The following is an 18,160-nucleotide window of genomic DNA, read 5'->3' on the forward strand; positions in this document are numbered from 1 at the left end:
TTCGTTGTCTAATCCTGCCAGATGGAAATAACATCAGGCAGGAGGAAGCCCAAGGAAAGCAAAGTTGGACCAGAAGGTGGACAGAAGCACCAGATACCACAGCTACGTTCCAGACACTAACACCACATCATCCTGCAACATCAAGGCACACCGTGCCACACCTAACCAACCATGCCTGATGGCAGCAATGCCTCAAATCACAAGCCTTGCGCCACCCAGAGAAGAGGAGACTGAAGCAAGACTCCCCAACCTCTGAGAATAAAAGAATTGGATCAGTGACCGCCCTGATCACCTCCAAGCCAGAAGGCATCACCAGAGCCATTGGCTGGACTACAGAGACAGTCAACCACTGAGAGTCCTTGTTGGCTGGTTCTGAAACGGGTGCACACTGCTGCACCCAGAAGGATGAGGAGAGACTTGGGCAATGACAAGTCTCGCCAGCATAAGTCAAAAGAAGGCTGAAGCACCAAGAAGTAAGAAAAGAATGAAGTGTGACCTGCCAGTTCACACTGGTAAACCTGACAATCGACCAAACGCAGGAGGGACTATCAAGAGATGCTAGGCCTGAAGGGCATGCTCCAAAGGACTCACGCCTCTGATGGGTCGCTTCTAGACACACAAGCAATCCACCCAGGTGAAATGAGACTGACCTGGCAACAGCCCAGTGAGCGAACTAAAAGTAAGCCAGATGCATGTGCGAAACGAGTCTCTACCCCACATTTCCTAGTACAATCGTCCAGACAGTCATCAATGGCTCAGCAACCCAGAGCATCCAGGATAGCTGAATTGAATTGAACAGAATTTTTCATTTGTTTCAATTAATAAAAATTGTAACAAAAGGCCATACATAATATATCCGTTCATCATAAAACACTGTTTGATATCAAATGCTACATAAAACACAGGCATACATTTCCATTTAGTTTGTTTCAAAATATTGAAATTATTAACATTACAATTCATAAGACAGTTTAAGACAATAAATATCCGTTCCTAATTAAAAAAAAACAATTGATTTATATTACATTTAGCCAGGGCGTAACTTTCACTTGAAAGGCTTTGAAGTTGCTGTGCAAATTTTGCTAGCCTTGCCAGTTCCATTGAGATGGTTTATTAAAAATAAGTTCCAGTGCTTCTGTTCAAGTGCGAGTGCCATACTTTAAAAAGAGCAGTTTTATTAAAGTATGACGTGCAAACAGCAAATATGGGCAAATACAGACAAGGTGGGTCAGAGATTCCTCATCTTGTTGGCACCGTCTACAAGTGGTAACCGTCGCCAGGGATTTCCAGCCAAAATGTATGGGAGACGACCATTACAACGAGGTCTGTACACCGCACTACCATTACGACGCGTCATCACAACGCTAGTCGTTACAGCGACTTTCGCTGGATGGCGCTATATACTAAGGAATAGAATGATTTACTATTCCAACCCCTTCCTTACTGTTACGTGGGCTGAAGTTGGCATAGTAAATCATACTATTCCTAAGTCCAGTGCCCACAGCGCAAGTCGTTGTAACGACTTGCGTTGTGATAACTGCGTTGTAATGGTAGGGCGGTGTAAACACCACGTCGTAATAACATACATCCAAATGTATGTAGTTTATTGGAAAAGCCATAATCCTAACTAACAGGGTCTGTTTTCAAATTGCTTTGTTCAGTGTATAATTTAGAGCAGCAAGTGGTCACGATCAGCGGGGATGCCGAACAGGATGCCCCCAGGTTTCGAGATGGGCTGAGAGAGGTGGCCAGCTGGATGAATAACAACTGTCTCCAGCTGAACGTGAAAAAAACTGAGGTGATGATCGTTGGGACGGGAGCGGACCGCTGGGGAGGCGTCAGGTGGCCTCCGGAGTTAGGGCCGGCTCCTACTCCAGTGATGGAACTTAGGAACCTGGGAGTGTGGCTAGATCACACCCTTTGCTTCACTACCCATACCAAGAGAGTGGCGGCATGCTGTTTTGGTGTCTTGCGTGGGCTAAGGCCGGTGCTTAAATTTTTTGATGCCCCGACGAGACAGCTGATTATTCGAGCGACGATTATCTTCCGGCTGGACTATGCCAGCTCGCTCCTGCTGGGAGTTAACCAATCTGAGATCGTCCGCCTGCAGCGAGTACAGAATGCTGCTGCGAGAGCAGTGGTGGGTTTGCCGAGGTCTTGCCCCACTTCCAACACCCTGCGGTCCCTACACTGGTTACCGATTAAAAGTCGAATCCACTTTAAGGCCCTTAGCCTTGCCTTTAAAATCTTAAAAGGATCGGCACCTGAGATCCTCAACAATCTTTTATCCGCCTATGTCCCGACTCGCTCTCTTAGATCTCTTGGGCAATCTCTGGCGGTTATTCCGCGTTTCAGGCTTAGCCGGATGGGCAGCCGTTCTTTTCGTGTGAGAGCTGCGGCTCTCTGGAACTCCCTCCCTTTGGAAATTCGTTTGCTAGAGGATCTATTGGCATTTCGTAGGGCCGTGAAAATTCACCTGTTTTAATTTCTTCACCCGGTGTTGTACTTCTTTTGCGTTGTGTTGTGTTTGCCTTTTCCTTGCGCCAGGACGCTCCTTAGCTGGAGCATCTGGGCGCAATATATAAATGATAATAACATAACAAGTCAAAAAATAGTCCAACCAAAGACTTTTGCCCTTTGTGAACAGTTCCTTCAAAATTTCTTTCACTGGGATGAAAGGTGACGCGCAAATTCCGCTGTAGTATCGAATTATAGATGCCCAGTTTACGGAGGATTGTTTGCTTAAACCGAACTCCAGCCGTACCAAAGCGTTCCGGGGATGGGCAGAAATTTGAAAGACCTATTGAAGGCGCGGCAGTGAGCGGTTTCCAAAATAGTCACCAGACTAATTGCCCATAAGAAAATAAAGGCAGTAGCTTAGCTCTTATTACCTTTCAAATTGCCTCAGTAGAAGGACTGTACAATCCAGCATTGAATTTACACATAGCAGCGGTCACCTCCTTCTCCTTTGCTTCTGTAGAAGAGATGTGTTCCTTTGGCTTACCATTGCACATGAACCAAACCCTCTGATAATTATATTTGGAGGCATTGATAATTTTCAAATTGCTCAATCTGTAATGGTGTTTAAGTTTCTTGGCATAACTTGGCATGTTTTGTTAGCCCTTTACTGTAATGTTTTCTTTTAATCTTCTTACTTCCTCGAGCGCTCTCTGCAATGTTCTTATTCCTGCTGAGAACGTTGCATGTCAGTTGCTGAGGAAGAAGACCTGTGCAGGCTGCGCCCTGCCTTGCCTCTGTGTTCCTTTCTACAATAAACTATTTATCATCTATTTCCTTGTTTTATGGACTTTACATAACTCCCCAAAATAACCTATTTTTGTTGGCATTGGCCACTAGTTTGTTGGCATTATTGTACATCCTTAAAGCATCCAGTGCTTTTTGAAGTCCCATCCTTGTGTGGTCCATTAGGACCATATCATCAGCATACTGCATCAAAGACAATCTGGTCTGGCCGATTTTTGGTACGAGCAGCTTAGTAGAGGGTAAAGAATTGCCCAAGTCTGCAGTGTACAAATTAAGAAGGAACACCAGTACAAAAGCTTTTCTAAGCCCTTGATCCATGTACACTTTTGTTGTCACTGTATTCTGCGTAAGCTTGAAACGTACTCAGGTTTGTGAGCAGAGTCCTATAGTAGCATTCAGCAGCGTGTTTGGAATCCCCCATTTTTTCAGTTTAAACCACAGTATGTTCCTATTGACACAATCAAAAGCTGCAGAATAGTCCACAAAACAAGCAAAGAGGGGCGCTGTCTAACGTGGGCGGCCTGCTCAACTAAGTAAGCCAGAGCTAAGATGTTGTCCAATGTTGAGGCTCCAGCCCTGAAGCCTGATTTGTACACGGGGAGTATACCTTCGTCCCTAACCCAATTTTGTAAATCCTGTAAGAGGAGACTTGCGTATACCTTGGCCTCAACATCTAGCAGAACTATCATCCTATAGTTTGTGGGTTCTTCCAGGATAAAGAATGCAGATATAGCCACAAAGAAAGGATGTAGGAACCTGGCCACCATCATTCCAAGTTGTTGATTACCCAAGGAGGAATGCGTGCGCCCATTGAGGCAAATCATCACCACCTGTCATACAGGCTCACCACACAGCTGGCAACCCCACCATACCAGTCTCTTGCATCACACTACCACTCATGGAGAAACAACCAATCCGAGTGAAGTCCAACACCGTGATCACAGGAAAGAAGCACCAAGGACACTCAGTTAACCAGGGACTAACTGCTCACCCAGCCTGCATTCTGAATCCAGTGGTGGGAGCCCATTTGACCATGATCCATCTAACCCTGCGGTTGCATAATTGACCAGGCAGTGGCTCATCGGCATCTTGCTGCAGCCCAGACGCGGCACATATGCAGCCCCAGTGCGGACCACACACAGTCCTAAAGCAACCCATCCAAGGGGCCTCCACAAGCGCAAGAGATGAACTTGGCACTGCTTCACTGACGGATTTCAGGAGGTAGTATGGCCACAGAGCAGAGGCTTCAACAGGTTGCAACATGCCAAGACTGTCTTCAATGAGTCAAACACCACCACCAATGCCAGCTTTGTGATAGACTCCAACAACGCTCCTGATGCACCCAGTTTTGAATTATTGACATCAACCACAAATCACTCGGAGCATCAGCAGGGTGGGTAAACTCAATTCTTTGGACATGACTCCCATCTATATGCTGCCAAAATGTCTTGGACTTCTTTGCACCAGTATTCATATCCTGTCTTACACCAGATTAAATTATGAACTTGAGATGATATTTCTTATTGTAGAAAGCTCCATCAGTCCATGCGTCCACTGTTGTCTTGCTGATTGACTCTAGAGACTGATGGACTACGTGGTATTCAGTTTATTTTTGTTTGATTTCCACTGCTTTGACTTGTTGTTCTTTTATTTGGATTTTGGGAGTAATGTAGTGTCCTGCTGGACATGTAAATAATTATGCAGCCCCTCCAGAGATGCTGCCCTAACACCCACTCCACTCCCATCCATCAGTGAACCTGCCAGTAAAAGGAGCCAGGTGCACATGCCCTGGGCCAATTTAGCAACTATACATCCAGGGTCTGTGTCAGTATTCCTCACTCATGTGGGCCTAGTGCCCATGATTTTCTACACATTGGAATCCACAAAGGTGATTTATACACATATCACTGTAAGAACCCTTTTGAGTACTGTATCATCATTGACATGATTTCAGCCGAAGATTGGTGCTCAGATGCTAAAAGGGCTTCTTCTGTGGAAACCCATTAACCTCCACCACTACGACGTTTGGTAGCATATCTACTCCAGACTGCTGCTGGAGTAAATTTCCAGGGTGAGAAGGGGTCAGAGAGGAGTTTATGAATACTAGTAAAGTCATACGTTTCACAAACTCTCAACGAAAACTACGTCTTCAACTTAGTCTCCCCATCACTTCCATGGGGTTTACTACTGCCTATGTGTACACAGATGTCGGAACAATTGCATGGTACTAAGACCATTTACACCTGACCGGTATCCTTCTGTGCATCCCTGCCACGCAAACAAGAAGCATTTTCTTTGTGTAAACAAAGAAAGGCATATAGTATCTGTAGCCAATCCAATCATATATATGGAAACTCTATTCTATTTAAGGCACTTGAAGATATTATGTTAGGACGAGAACAAAACTCTATGATAAATTAAAGAGACTTCTAATTGTTGAAGCATAATTTTAAAGTTAGCTTTGTGCCCCTTGATGAAATGATAACTATATATTCTGAGGCAGGCAAAGGCTGTGGCAGCTCAATTTGTCGATTACACCCTCTCAAGTTTGTAAAGGAAGTATATGTGAATGAACGTTCGGCAGCATGCTTGCAATGGATGATCAAGGTCAAACTACCACCCATGGCATACCTATAGATCAGGTACAAGCCCAAGTTATATAGATTGTATTTGATAAAATGTTGAATATTAGTCCTTGCTTTATGATTTTGAGTTCAATGTCTGAATAAGGAATGCCCATGGACCTATACCTGCCACATAACAGTGGTGGTTATGAGATACATCAAACACACAAAAGTTGATGGGAGGATGCGTGCAACAAGTCTAATCACTGGCAATCGTTTGGTTAGCATTCTAACCCATCATTCTTTTGCCCACCGGGCCACCTCAGACTGGACCCAGCCATACGGAAATAAATCTTGGCGCTACTCCAGCAGGAACAGTCTACCCCGAACTGCCAAGCCAGGTCCTCTCTGAACTGGAACACAAGCAAACAAAGACCGGTTTTGCCCTGATTGGGTCTCTTCAGTCAGGAGCACCTTAGTTCCAGTGGCACAGTTAGCACAGGACCCACATTTGGGTATACTCTTGCCACTTATGGGATGCATCCACAAACTACAATAGTAGTGCCTCACTGAATCACTAATATTAAAAGTAAGCTAAAGTAGGACTAGCTGGACTACAGTGATAATCTTTAAAGGTTTTATAAACATATCCCCAATTTTAGGTTTTAATGTTGCATACTGGTCATAAAATGTGGAGGGATAACATTCCTCAGTTATTATTATTCCACAGAACTTGGTCAAAACCCAAAATTCATATCACATAATGCAACCACTGTAAATAGCCTTTTAACAGTAGACAAATAGACATGCTCCCCATCAGCTTAGAATGGAAAGGAAAAGGAGGAGCATGGGAGGAGGGAGTAACCATCTCTATTAAAAAATACAATCACAACCACACATTCTGCTCTAGTGTCACTGAGTCTGATGAGAACTTTTAGTCCACTCCTGTTGCTTCACTTTAGAACTTCTCAGAATTTAATGCAACCCCCACATCCCGGCAGTACAGTCCCTCGCTCTCCATAAAGTTCCTTGCAGCCTCAGGAACCATGAAGGCATAATCACTCCTCTTGCAAGTCACCCTGATTTTGACCTGGAGACAAAATGAGGCATTATGCTCCGCTGCCAGTACCACATTGTTAATGACTTGGTGTACTCTCTTTTGGTCTCTATAGATCTACTTAGATTGGAAGACACTGCAGCCTATTTCCTCTGTACGTCAGCCGTCAGAGTATAGAAGCTATACAAGCGACAGCTTGAGGGGTTTCTGGTACTCTTGTCGGCAGTTTGGGCACCCTATGGATCTCCAATGGTTTGGTACCATGGTGCATCAGCACCTCCATTGATAGAGTCTTTTAAATGACCTCCTTGATATCTTCTTCATCTGGCAGATGAGGAATATCCAGGATCCTCAGGTGAGAGGCCCTGGTCGTATTGTCCAGCATCTCCACTTTGTGTCCCAAGTGAAGCGAGGAAGAAGTAACACACCTCTTAAACTCTTCTGGCTGCACCTTTGCTCCTTCCTGAGAATGCACCTGACTCTTTTCAAGGCTGGAGAAACTGCATTCTTTGTGAAGCATTATATGCATGGCTGTCTGTTTAAATGCATTTTGTTCTGCTGGTGTGTACAGTTGTCCATTGCTTGCCTTCAGGTGGTTGTTATGTTTTGAAGCATATTTCCCCATTATGTGACATTGATGCCATTTTATGTGGATGAAGATGTGGATATATGTGAATGGATGTACAGCTGAGATGGAAAACACTTTGTTGTCTAGATGGCTTGTAGCTGGGACATGGGCATGACAGTGCCAGGAGTTGTATCTCATGTGTTTTGTAGAAGTTATATGTTTTTACTACAATGATAAGGGCTACCTTAATTGGTGAAATTATCATGTATTTGCTTTTTTACAGTTGGCTCTGGATAATATTTGACCAAAGTGCTTAGTGAACATGTGCTGTCTACATCTTGTTTTTCTAGCATTGTTGGTAGATAACCACCTGACAAGCAAGTAAAGTCTGAATCACTCAGGCTGCCTTTAACTGCAATGTGTAGCCCTTTCTAAATAATAGAACAACCAAACTACATTATCTGATAATGACACACCTAATTGTTGCTTGACACCTACTTAGAAACAATACCGTTGATGTCTGAACAAATAGACACAGAGACCCCTCTTCAGAGTCCTGTAGTGATGTAAATTACCATGCAAACTCAAGAAGTTCTTTTAAACTTCTTTATTCCCCGGAGCGCCGGGAGTTGCGACCTTTACTGTAACGGTCGGCGCCGATCTCAAAATGGTCGCCTTCCGCTTCCTGTCCCCTCCTTCCTGTTCCGGGGACGGAACTACTAGAACGCTACCACATATCTCCCCCCTTTATGCAATCAACAAACAATGTACAAATTTGAGTCCTTACTTTCAGTTCATGTCATAGTCCTTGAACTTCTCAGGTACTTTTACCATCCTTCCAACTCTGGTTCTCACCACTTCACCTCTACCTTCTTCTTCCGGTTCCCTTCTGTCTGATCTTCTCCCTGCCTTTTCTCTTGCTCTGTCCATCACCTCCTCACTGCTTCCTTCCTTGTCCACGCTCCTTGTACCTTCACTCGTCTCGCCTTCTCCGTCCCTGTCTTCCACTTGCTGCACCCCTTCTTCTACATTCTCGTTACTCCTTCCGCTACATTCTCTCTCTCCTTCTTCTCCTACTTGCTTTACTCCTTCTTCCTCTTCATCTCCCCACCTCAAGATCTTGCTGCATTTGGCCATTCTGTCCTGTGACCACACTTTTCCGTCACTGAGCAGGGCGGACCGGGCATACGGCTCCAGCACTTGCAAAGGTGGTGAAAATTTGCTTTCCCCCTTCTTCTTTAGGATGGCCAATTTCACTCTCACCCAGTCTCCCTTCTCCAGTTCTACTCCTTGAACATTGTGTCTCTTGTTGAAATGCGTCGTGTATACTTCTTGCGCCTTCTCCAGATTTCTTCTGACCACAGCCGGTGACCATCTGCTTTGCACTACTAATTTCCTCCATGCCGTGTTGTCCTTCGTGAAGGCTTCTCTACCTCTCAACACCTTAAATGGGCTGTATCCCGTGCTTCCTGGAGTGATACGATAGGCCATGATCATCTTTTCCAATTCCTTCTCCCAGTCATACCATCGTTGATGGCCGCTTGAATAGTGCCCATGATCACCCGGTTGAAACGTTCCACCTGACCATTACCGGCAGGATGGTAGATGGGCGTATGTTTTACTTCTATGCCGTTCCTGTTCGTGAAGGCTATCCACTTCGCCGAGGTGAATTGCGGCCCATTATCACACGTGATAACTTTCGGGATGCCTTCTCTGACAAATGTGGTACGTAAGAATCGCACCACGGCATCAGTGTCTACATTCTCCATAACCTCCACCTCTGGCCACTTGGAATATTTGTCGATGAGAACTACGACATACTTCTGTGTTCCTTCTTTGTTGAGGACGGGGCCCATTATATCCACTGAGACCATTTCCCATGGTCCATCTGGTACAGGGAATTTCCCTAAAGGTGGTCTCAACATGCTCTGTGATTTATCAGCCTTGGCACATGACTCACATTGCCGCACATGTCGTTCTATCTGCACATCAATGGCTGGCCACCAGTACGCTTGCCTGGCAAGAGCTTTGGTCTTGGTGATGCCCTGGTGTCCCTCATGTAATAGATTCATTAGGTGATCCATTATGCCTTGTGGAGGAACCACTTTGTCGCCTCTGAGCAGGAATGTGGGGTTCTCCGCAAGCGATAGTTCATCCCTTACTTCCCAGTACTTTCTCAGTTCTTCCTTGAGGTGTCTTTTTTCTGGCCACCCGTGGACCACGTATCCTTTGATGGCTTCCAGGTCGGCGTCTTCCTTGTATGCTTCTTCCCACTCTTGGGCACTGATCACTTCTTCCGTATCCTGGATGGTGGCTACCACGTATCCTTCCCACCTTTGTTTCTCACTACCATCCGCTTCTTCCATCGCCGCCGCTCTACTTAGGAAGTCCGCCACCTTATTCTGCGGACCAGGAATGTGTTCCACCTCGTACACAAAATCCAGCAGTCTAAGAGTCATCTTGGCAATTCTAGGGGTCGCGTGAGCATGGCCACTTGACGTCAGTACTCGGACCAAGGGCTTGTGGTCCGTTCTCACCAGGAACTTCGCTCCCCATAAGTACTGCCTGAATCTTTCCATCGCCCATACCACCGCCAGCATCTCCTTCTCTATGACGCTATACTTCTCCTCAGTGGACGCGAGCGACCTTGAGGCAAAGCTGACCGTCGATATCTCTCCATTGTCCGACTTCTGCATAAGGACCGCTCCTAGGCCCCGGTCACTGGCATCTGTGGTGAGGATGGACTCCGCGCCCGGGTCGAATCCCTTCAGGGGAATGGCGGTACTCATCTCCTGTTTACGGGCTTCAAACTCCATCTGGTCCTCCTGACCCCATATGAATTTGTTCTTCTCTTTCAGGAGTTGGCGTAGGAGATGCGTTTTCGTGGCAAAATGGGGAATGAATTTACTGTAGTACTCGGCCATTCCCAGGAATGACCGAACGTCTTCTTTCTTGCTGGGTGTGGGGGCATCCTGAATAGCTTTCATATTCGCTCTTTTTGGCTTTATCCCGCTTTCGCTCACCTCATGGCCCAGGTACGTGACAGATTGCACTCCGAGTCTGCATTTGGACCATTCCGCCGTCAGACCGTTTTCCTGGAGTGTCCGTAGCACTTTGTGGAGCTTCTCATTGTGGTCCTGTTTGGTTTTCCCCATCACCAGGATGTCGTCTTGAAAAAACTGCACATTCTCCACATTCCTCAGCAACTTGTGCATTAGCTTCTGGAAGACCGCAGCTGCAGATGCTAGTCCGAATGGCATTCTCACGAATTCGTAACAGCCGAAAGGCGTGATGAAAGACGTGAGATGGCAGCACGATGAATGCAGTCGTACTTGGTGGTACACCGATGACAAATCCGCGGTGGAGAACCATTTGATGTCCTTCGTCTTGGCTAGCATCTCATTTATTCGGGGCAGGGGAAATTTGTCGATTACAATGTTTTTGTTCAGTTCCCTTAAATCGACACACAGCCTTACTTTACCATTCGGCTTTTGAGCTACCACCAGCGGTGAAAGCCATTCAGCACTCTCTATCGCTCTGATCACTCCTTCTTTTTCCAGCCTGTCCAGCTCCGTCTGCACTGCTTCCCTGCTGCGGAACGGGATGTTCCTCACCTTATGTACCACAGGTTTTGCTCCTTCTTTTAGCTTTATGAGGTGTTTATATTTCACCAATTCTCCAATTTGACCATTAAATACCTTGGGGTAAGCTCTCTGCCATGACTCCACATCGTCCTTCCCTTCCATGTCCATAAGCAGTATCTTTTCAATGCCCCCTGGGTTGAGTTGTATCCCTAGGGCTCCTTGGTCTTTCCAGCTCAACACTGAAGGGCCTTTCTCGGCTACGTACAACTTGCAGTTGGCGTGGCGACCTCTGAACTCGAATAAGAGGGGGCAATACCCCAACATGGGAATTCTCTGTCCCGTATACGTGACCGGCCTCAAATCCATGGGTTGCAGTTTCTCCTCGATCTTGGATGCAAACTTTTCTTCCCATACTTGTCGTTGTATGATGGAGATGGGCGCCCCACTGTCTGCTATCATTTCCATTGGTATCCCGCCGATATGCATACTCAGTCTGGGTTTGTCCGTTCCCTCTCCTTCCATTTCCAACACCTGGACGTCAATATAAAGGAACTCTTCCTGGTCATCAGCATCGTCTTGGTCGTCTGCCTCCTCCTTGTGTTCTTGGTCTACATATCTAACCATCGCACCTTTAGGTTTCCGGCGGCACACCTTCTCATAGTGTCTGAACACACTGCAATATGAGCATTTTGCTCTGAACGCCGGGCACGCTTTGTCATTTCCCAGATGCGAAGTACTGCCACACCTGTAACAGCTCGGCCTGCCACCTTTATTCGTCCTGTTGTCCAACTGGGTGTTGTTGTTGTTGTAGTTGTGCCTTCTACTGTCTTGGTTTCTTTGCTGGTCCCTCTGCCTTGGTCGTTCACCCCTCGACTGCGTCATAATCTTGCAGACTGTTTGTGTCCCGCCTGCCTCTTTCTTGGCCGCTTGTGCACAACGTCTCGACAATTCTGCCTTCTTGACCATCGCCCATATTTCTTTGAGGGGAGCGTCACCATTCACCCACAGTTTCTCCTGGATGTGGGAACTGGAGGTGTGCATGATAATTTGGTCCCTAATTAGGTCGTCATGCAGCGTGTCAAACTTACACGTGAGGGCCAACTTCTGTAAGGCCACAACATACTCGTCCACCGTCTCCCCATTCTTTTGCTTTCTTTGAAAGAAGTTGTATCTGTCTATCGCGACACACACGACCGGCCTGTAGTGTGTGTCAAGGTCCGGGATGGCGTGACTGAAGACATCTGTGTCCGTGGCTCCTCTCTCTGCTTTATCTATGGTATCGTAAACTCTGATCCCTTCCGGGCCCAAGTTGTGTAACAGGATTTTCTTTCTCCTTTTGCTCGTGAATGGCGTGTCTCCCTCCTCTTCCAGAGCCTCGAGATAGTTGAGGAAGTACCTTTTCCAGTCCTCCCACTTCATATCCGGTTCTCCGCACTTTGTCAGGAATGGCACCAATTGGGTGAGGGAAGACAAATGGACCGCCATCTTGGCTGCGCCTCTCCGATTCGCCGGAACTGGGATCGCCCGACCAGGGGGACTCCCCGGCGTGTGCTGTTCGGCTGTGTCCCCTTCGCTGTGTTCACTGCCGCTGTCTCCTCCCCTGTCTCTCTACGAGGGACCTGGTAAAGCCTGTAGGCCGTTCCCTCCGGGTGGGTCCGTCGAGCTAGGCACCTCTTCGCCCAACCGAGGCTCCGCCAGGTTGCGGGGCACCCCTGTCGCAATGGTCAGGTAGGGTGCACACCACTGTGTGGTACTATGTCTCCCCAGCACCCAGGGTTCAGCACAGCACTCTGGTAAGATATCCCCAAGCTCTTTTTAGCCTGTAAACGCCCCTCCGCTTACTGTTTGCCGTTCTGGTAGCTCCTGTGCCTTTTCGGAGAGATGGCGTGCGTTCGCGCTCTGTCCCTGGGGCCCCCCGGGCTCCTCTGCCACGCTCCGGGTGAATTTCGGCGCTGGAGCGTCCCTAGTAGATATTTACGTCGTGCGTTGCTTGTGGGGTCTAAAGACCAACCTTCGTCGCCATTGTAGTGATGTAAATTACCACGCAAACTCAAGAAGTTCTTTTAAACTTCTTTATTCTCCGGAGCGCCGGGAGTTGCGACCTTTACTGTAACGGTCAGCGCCGATCTCAAGATGGTCGCCTTCCGCTTCCTGTCCCCTCCTTCCTGTTCCGGGGACGGAACTACTAGAACGCTACCACAAGTCCTTTTGCTCTTCCCTGGTTCATACAAGTCTTAATCTGGCACAGGAGTCCTTAAGCATAAATATTTTTGGATTGACGTCCCTGGCCCATACAAGGTGACATTTATTTTTGTCAATTTATGCGTGACTCTTTGATGTGGCATTTCTGAGTCAGGGGCTACCTAAGACCTCTGTATGCTCAACCCATCATTTTCCCAAACGTGAAACTTTGAAAAATAATTATTATTAAAACAGCACTGGTTCCTTGAAGGGAAAAAAGAAAAATGTTTCTATTAGGCAGTGGAAACCCCAGAATGGTGCTTTACTGTTCCTTACAGACCACCATTCCTGTGTTTGTGACCAATCAGAGAGGTTCACAAATAGCGACCTGCCTTATTAATATTAATTACGCAGGCTGTTCTGTCACCTGCTATGACTGGGATTTTGTGATGCAACCTATTATCCAAAGCTCACATCACAAAATGTAGGACTGGTAGCACAATTTCAGTGCGCACTTTGGGACCACTGTATGGAACCAGCCTATTGATACTTCAGGCCAAATAAGGCAGTAAGATAACAACAAAGGGGAACGAGAAATAGGAAAGGAAACTGGGGAGTTGTTTGTACACATCAAACCACAACTCAGATATACACTTTGTATGAGCATGTTACTTCGTACAACGATAAACCTTATCATGAGGTTCCATATTTTGATACTATATAAACCTGTTAAATTCCTTAAATAAACACCCCCTCTCATGCCTTTTGTTGAAGCCTTCTTACCACGGCAGTAGCAGAGATGCTGCAATGCTCACGCCGGACGTCACTGCCACCACGTACGCCACGGTCAGGCTGGGGATGGTGACCAGCATCACTGCAAATGGAATCATCCACTGAGAGAATGAAGAACAAAAGGGAAGCACATAAACTGTGGCATGCACCCATAACCACACGCATTCACATGAAACACTAGCTGATTACTGTCTGACGAGGCTGATAATAGAGAGCGTCCACTCACTGTACACAAAAGAACTTTACCTGATTTTCAACATTTTATATATATATGATTAAAGATACAGGTATATAGATGGTCACTGAAAAAAACATGCTGAAGTAACGTTAATAGTTAGGTGAATATGTGAGCATGAACATTAGTGTCTTGAACTAAAAAAACACACACAGATTGACCAGTTATAGAGAGCAGCACTAGTTTTAACTTACGCCCCTTCCCCGCACTGTTTATGACCTCACATATGACTTATGACATCTATGACATCATTTATGACATCACTGATGACATATTACATGGCATCATTAATTTCATTAACATTAATGTTCACAATTGCAAATTCATCTAACTATAACGTTTCTTTAACCTTTGGTTCTTTCAGTGAATTACTAAGGTTTTTTAAACGAAAACAGATATTTTTATTACCCCTATTACATTACTTTAACCTTTTGTAGAGACTGTACTCTCTTTTTTGGACCAGATGACTGGTGTGTGTGGTAGGGTGTGAGGAGTGACACATTATTATCACCCCAGCTAGATCTATGGCCCCAGAAGTGCCATTATACATGGAAAATGCTATACCTCTCTCTGTAATGATAGGTGTGCATAGTAGGGTGTGGGGAGAGACCGGGCTCTTCTTTAGATCTCTCTCAGATAACAGATGTGCATAGTAGGGTGTGGGGGGCTGCCCTTGACTTTTAAACACCTCTCTCACTCTCTCTCTCTCTCTCTCTCTCAGATGACAGATGTTCGTAGTAGAGTGTGGGAAGGGACTGGCCTTTCTGCTGAGACCTATCTCCGTAATGATAGGTGTGCATAGTAGGATGTGGAGAGAGACTAGGCTCTGCTTTTAGATCTCTATCTCTCTCTCTCTCTCTCTCTCTCTCTCTCTCTCTCTCCCTCCCTCTCTCCCTCCCTCTCTCTGTCTCTCTCTCTCTATGACGACGGGTGTGCGTGGTAGGGATTGTGGAGGGACGTGCCTCTCTGCTGATCCCTCTCTCTGTTGTGATACATGTGTGTAGTAGAGAGTGGGGAGAGACTGCCTTCTCCTTTTAGACCTCTCTCTCAGATGACAGATATGCCTAGAAGGGGGTGGGGGGGGGGGGGTACTGGCCTGTTAGAATTCTATTAAGTATTCTAACACCAGTCCTTTGTGAATTGTTCTTGAAACCTCCAACTCAGTACTAATAAAAGTCCTCGCCATTTTAACCAGTTCTACATGAATATTCTCTGACAATTCTAATTATATTCTCATTTTAGATGTTTTATGGTCAATTCATAAAAACATGTAAAGTACATAAAAGAGCACTGCAGGAGTACTACCTTACGTACTCCTAAATGCCGTTTTAATAGGCTCCTGTAGGTTTTAAGAGGTAAGGAGTGTTCTGACGAGGGAGACATGCTGAATGTTAAGTCCTTCCAGGTAGGCCAGTGCCTCTGTTTTTGTGGAACTGGGCTATTTTGAACGCAGTTGCAGGCCACAGATAAAACGAATCAGATACTGGGTGATGTTTATGTAACTGGTCACCCGTGCAGCTATAAGCATTTTCACTTATTAAAGACAAGGGAAATCTGAACTATAAATCAGTCCTCTCCATTCCCTTTATATAAAATGTACTCATTAAGATATATATACATGTTTAAGATAGAGCTACAATTTTCTATTGCTTTTCTCTTTCTTCTGATACATATTTTTTTAGATGATCCAATCACAAACACAATAGAAGAAGAAACATTTCTTTAAAAAATAACAATATGCAGCTTCAAAGTGAATAGTTTTCAGAATAAACTAATTTGGGCAGTAATATTCTAAAGAGGAGATTCTGTATTTAATAATAAATTATTCTTTACTTTTTGATTGTAGCTCTTCCAAGACTCAGTAGCATGTTCACCTTTTCTCCATTGAATTCTACATCCAGACAGCTCCTCTAGAGTTAAAGTTTATTACTTCCTCACAAGGGACCCCTTCCCATTTGTGAATGTTTACAAAAAAATGTTATAGCAGTAGGCAATGGGCAATGGGCCATGGTACCACTGCTTACTAGTAAAACAAGTGTGTGAAAGATTTCATTTTCATTTTTAAATGCATCCCGTTTTCTATTTAGGGAAACGGATGCAGGTAAAAAAAGAAATCTTTGTTCAAAAGCAATCAGAGACATGTTGGTCTGCTGACCCCAGCAGGCCACCATGCCTGTGATTCTAACCGATCATAGCAAGTTGCAATTTGCAACCTACCTCATTAATATATATGAGGTAAGTCAAATTGCAAACCACTGTGATTCTGTATTTTGCGAACTGACCTATTAAAACAATGTATTTACTCACGGAGGAGTAAGACAACCTGCAAGCCTACCCAAAAAACGTTGGAGCATCCTGTTATGTTCGGATCACCAGTCTGCTTGGTTTAAACTCCTTGAAGCAGATGTGTTTCAACAGTATATTACCCCCCTCTTTTTCCTCCCCCATTTTGTTGTTTAGTTCTAATGTACTATTGCATCTACGTTAATAAACGTACTCTTTAAACTTTCAACTCTGTGGCGCTATAATTGGGGCAAAAGTAACGTTTCTGGACAGTTTCTCCCCATTAATTACTAGGTTAAAAACTTCACAGATTTGAGCTAATTTACAATCATTAGCAATTCCACAGAAAAGATCTTTTCTTTTATGAGTCAAAGCACGTGGGCTTTGTAGGAGCTCAGTCAGAGCTCAGATCAAGACTGTGGCTGATTTGTGAAAATATATTGTCAAAAGGACCTACAGTAGACCTTTACCTTCTGAAATAACTATAGAGGTAAAAGTTTATTTATTTTTATTTATTTTATGCGTTTTTATATAGCGCGGACTTTACCCGAAGGTGTCAGAGCGCTTCACAATTGGAACAGTAGAGAAACATGAGGAAAAATTACAAGTCAGCATGTTACAAGAGCAAACGTTACGTTACACAAGGCAATAGTGACAATTGTGCATGTATCAAGAGCAAACAAAATACAAGAGGTAGCAAATGATACGTTACAAGAGGAAAAAAAGTGACATGTATGTATGTTACAAAAGTGTACAAAGTACAAATAGAGGTATAATACTGCACTAAATGGCAGATACTCGAAACACAAGAACAAACGTTACGTTACATGAGGCAATGGTGGTAATTGTGCATGCATCAAAAGCAAACAAAATACAAGAGGTAGAAAACGATACATTTCAAGAGGGAAAGTGACGTGAGCATGTTACAAAGGAGTACACAATACAAGTAGAAGTACAATACTGCAATAAATTGCAGACTCTCAAACCACAAGAACACATTGGGAAGGGACTTCTATAGTCATGTAGAACAGAATTTCCTATAAAGGACTTCCTTCAGATAATAGAGAGGGTGTGAATTAAATTTGGAAGTGTCTTTGAAGGAGGAGAGCTTTGAGGTTAGTTTTGAAGGCCTGGGAAGAGGTGGTGGTCCGGAGCTGAGGCAGAAGTGAGTTCCAGATTCTCACCGCGTTGCCTGAAAAGGATTGGGCCATCGACCTTTCTTTCTTGAAAGTGAGAGGTTCAAGCAATAGATTTTCTGCATTACGTGATGGTCTAGAGCCTCCAGAGAGTTTCAGTTTAATCGCCAGGAAGCGAGGAGAGGAGGAGTGCAAGGCTTTGTGGGTGATACAGGCAGTCTTGTAGATAGATCTTGCCTCGATGGGAATCCAACGGAGGGTGGATAAAATGGGTGTGATATGGTAGCTTCTTTTGGCCCCATATATGAAACGAGCTGCTGAATGGAGAACAGATTTAAGGGGGGACAGGTGGGATTTGGGAGGCCAGTAAGAAGAGAGTTACAGTAGTCCAGTCTGGAGAGAACCAGCGATTGGACCAGGGTTTTAAGGTCATGCTCCGGGAAGAAGCGACAAATCCCCAAAAAAGGCGCAGTTGGTATCGAGCAGACTTTGCAAT

At 45.2% G+C, this 18,160-nt stretch overlaps 1 protein-coding gene across 1 annotated transcript in view; it reads right to left on the reverse strand.

Annotated features, from left to right (window-relative positions):
• The window catches only part of MFSD2B (MFSD2 lysolipid transporter B, sphingolipid), a 320,963-nt gene that overhangs the window by 49,899 nt on the left and 252,904 nt on the right, over positions 1-18,160 (reverse strand). Inside the window, exon 11 of the mRNA XM_078646768.1 lies at positions 14,002-14,111. Coding sequence (XP_078502894.1) covers positions 14,002-14,111 — 110 coding nt within the window. The remainder of the gene's footprint in view (positions 1-14,001; positions 14,112-18,160) is intronic.

The sequence above is a fragment of the Lissotriton helveticus genome, chromosome 6, assembly GCF_964261635.1.
Source record: "Lissotriton helveticus chromosome 6, aLisHel1.1, whole genome shotgun sequence".
NCBI classification, from domain to species: domain Eukaryota; kingdom Metazoa; phylum Chordata; class Amphibia; order Caudata; family Salamandridae; genus Lissotriton; species Lissotriton helveticus.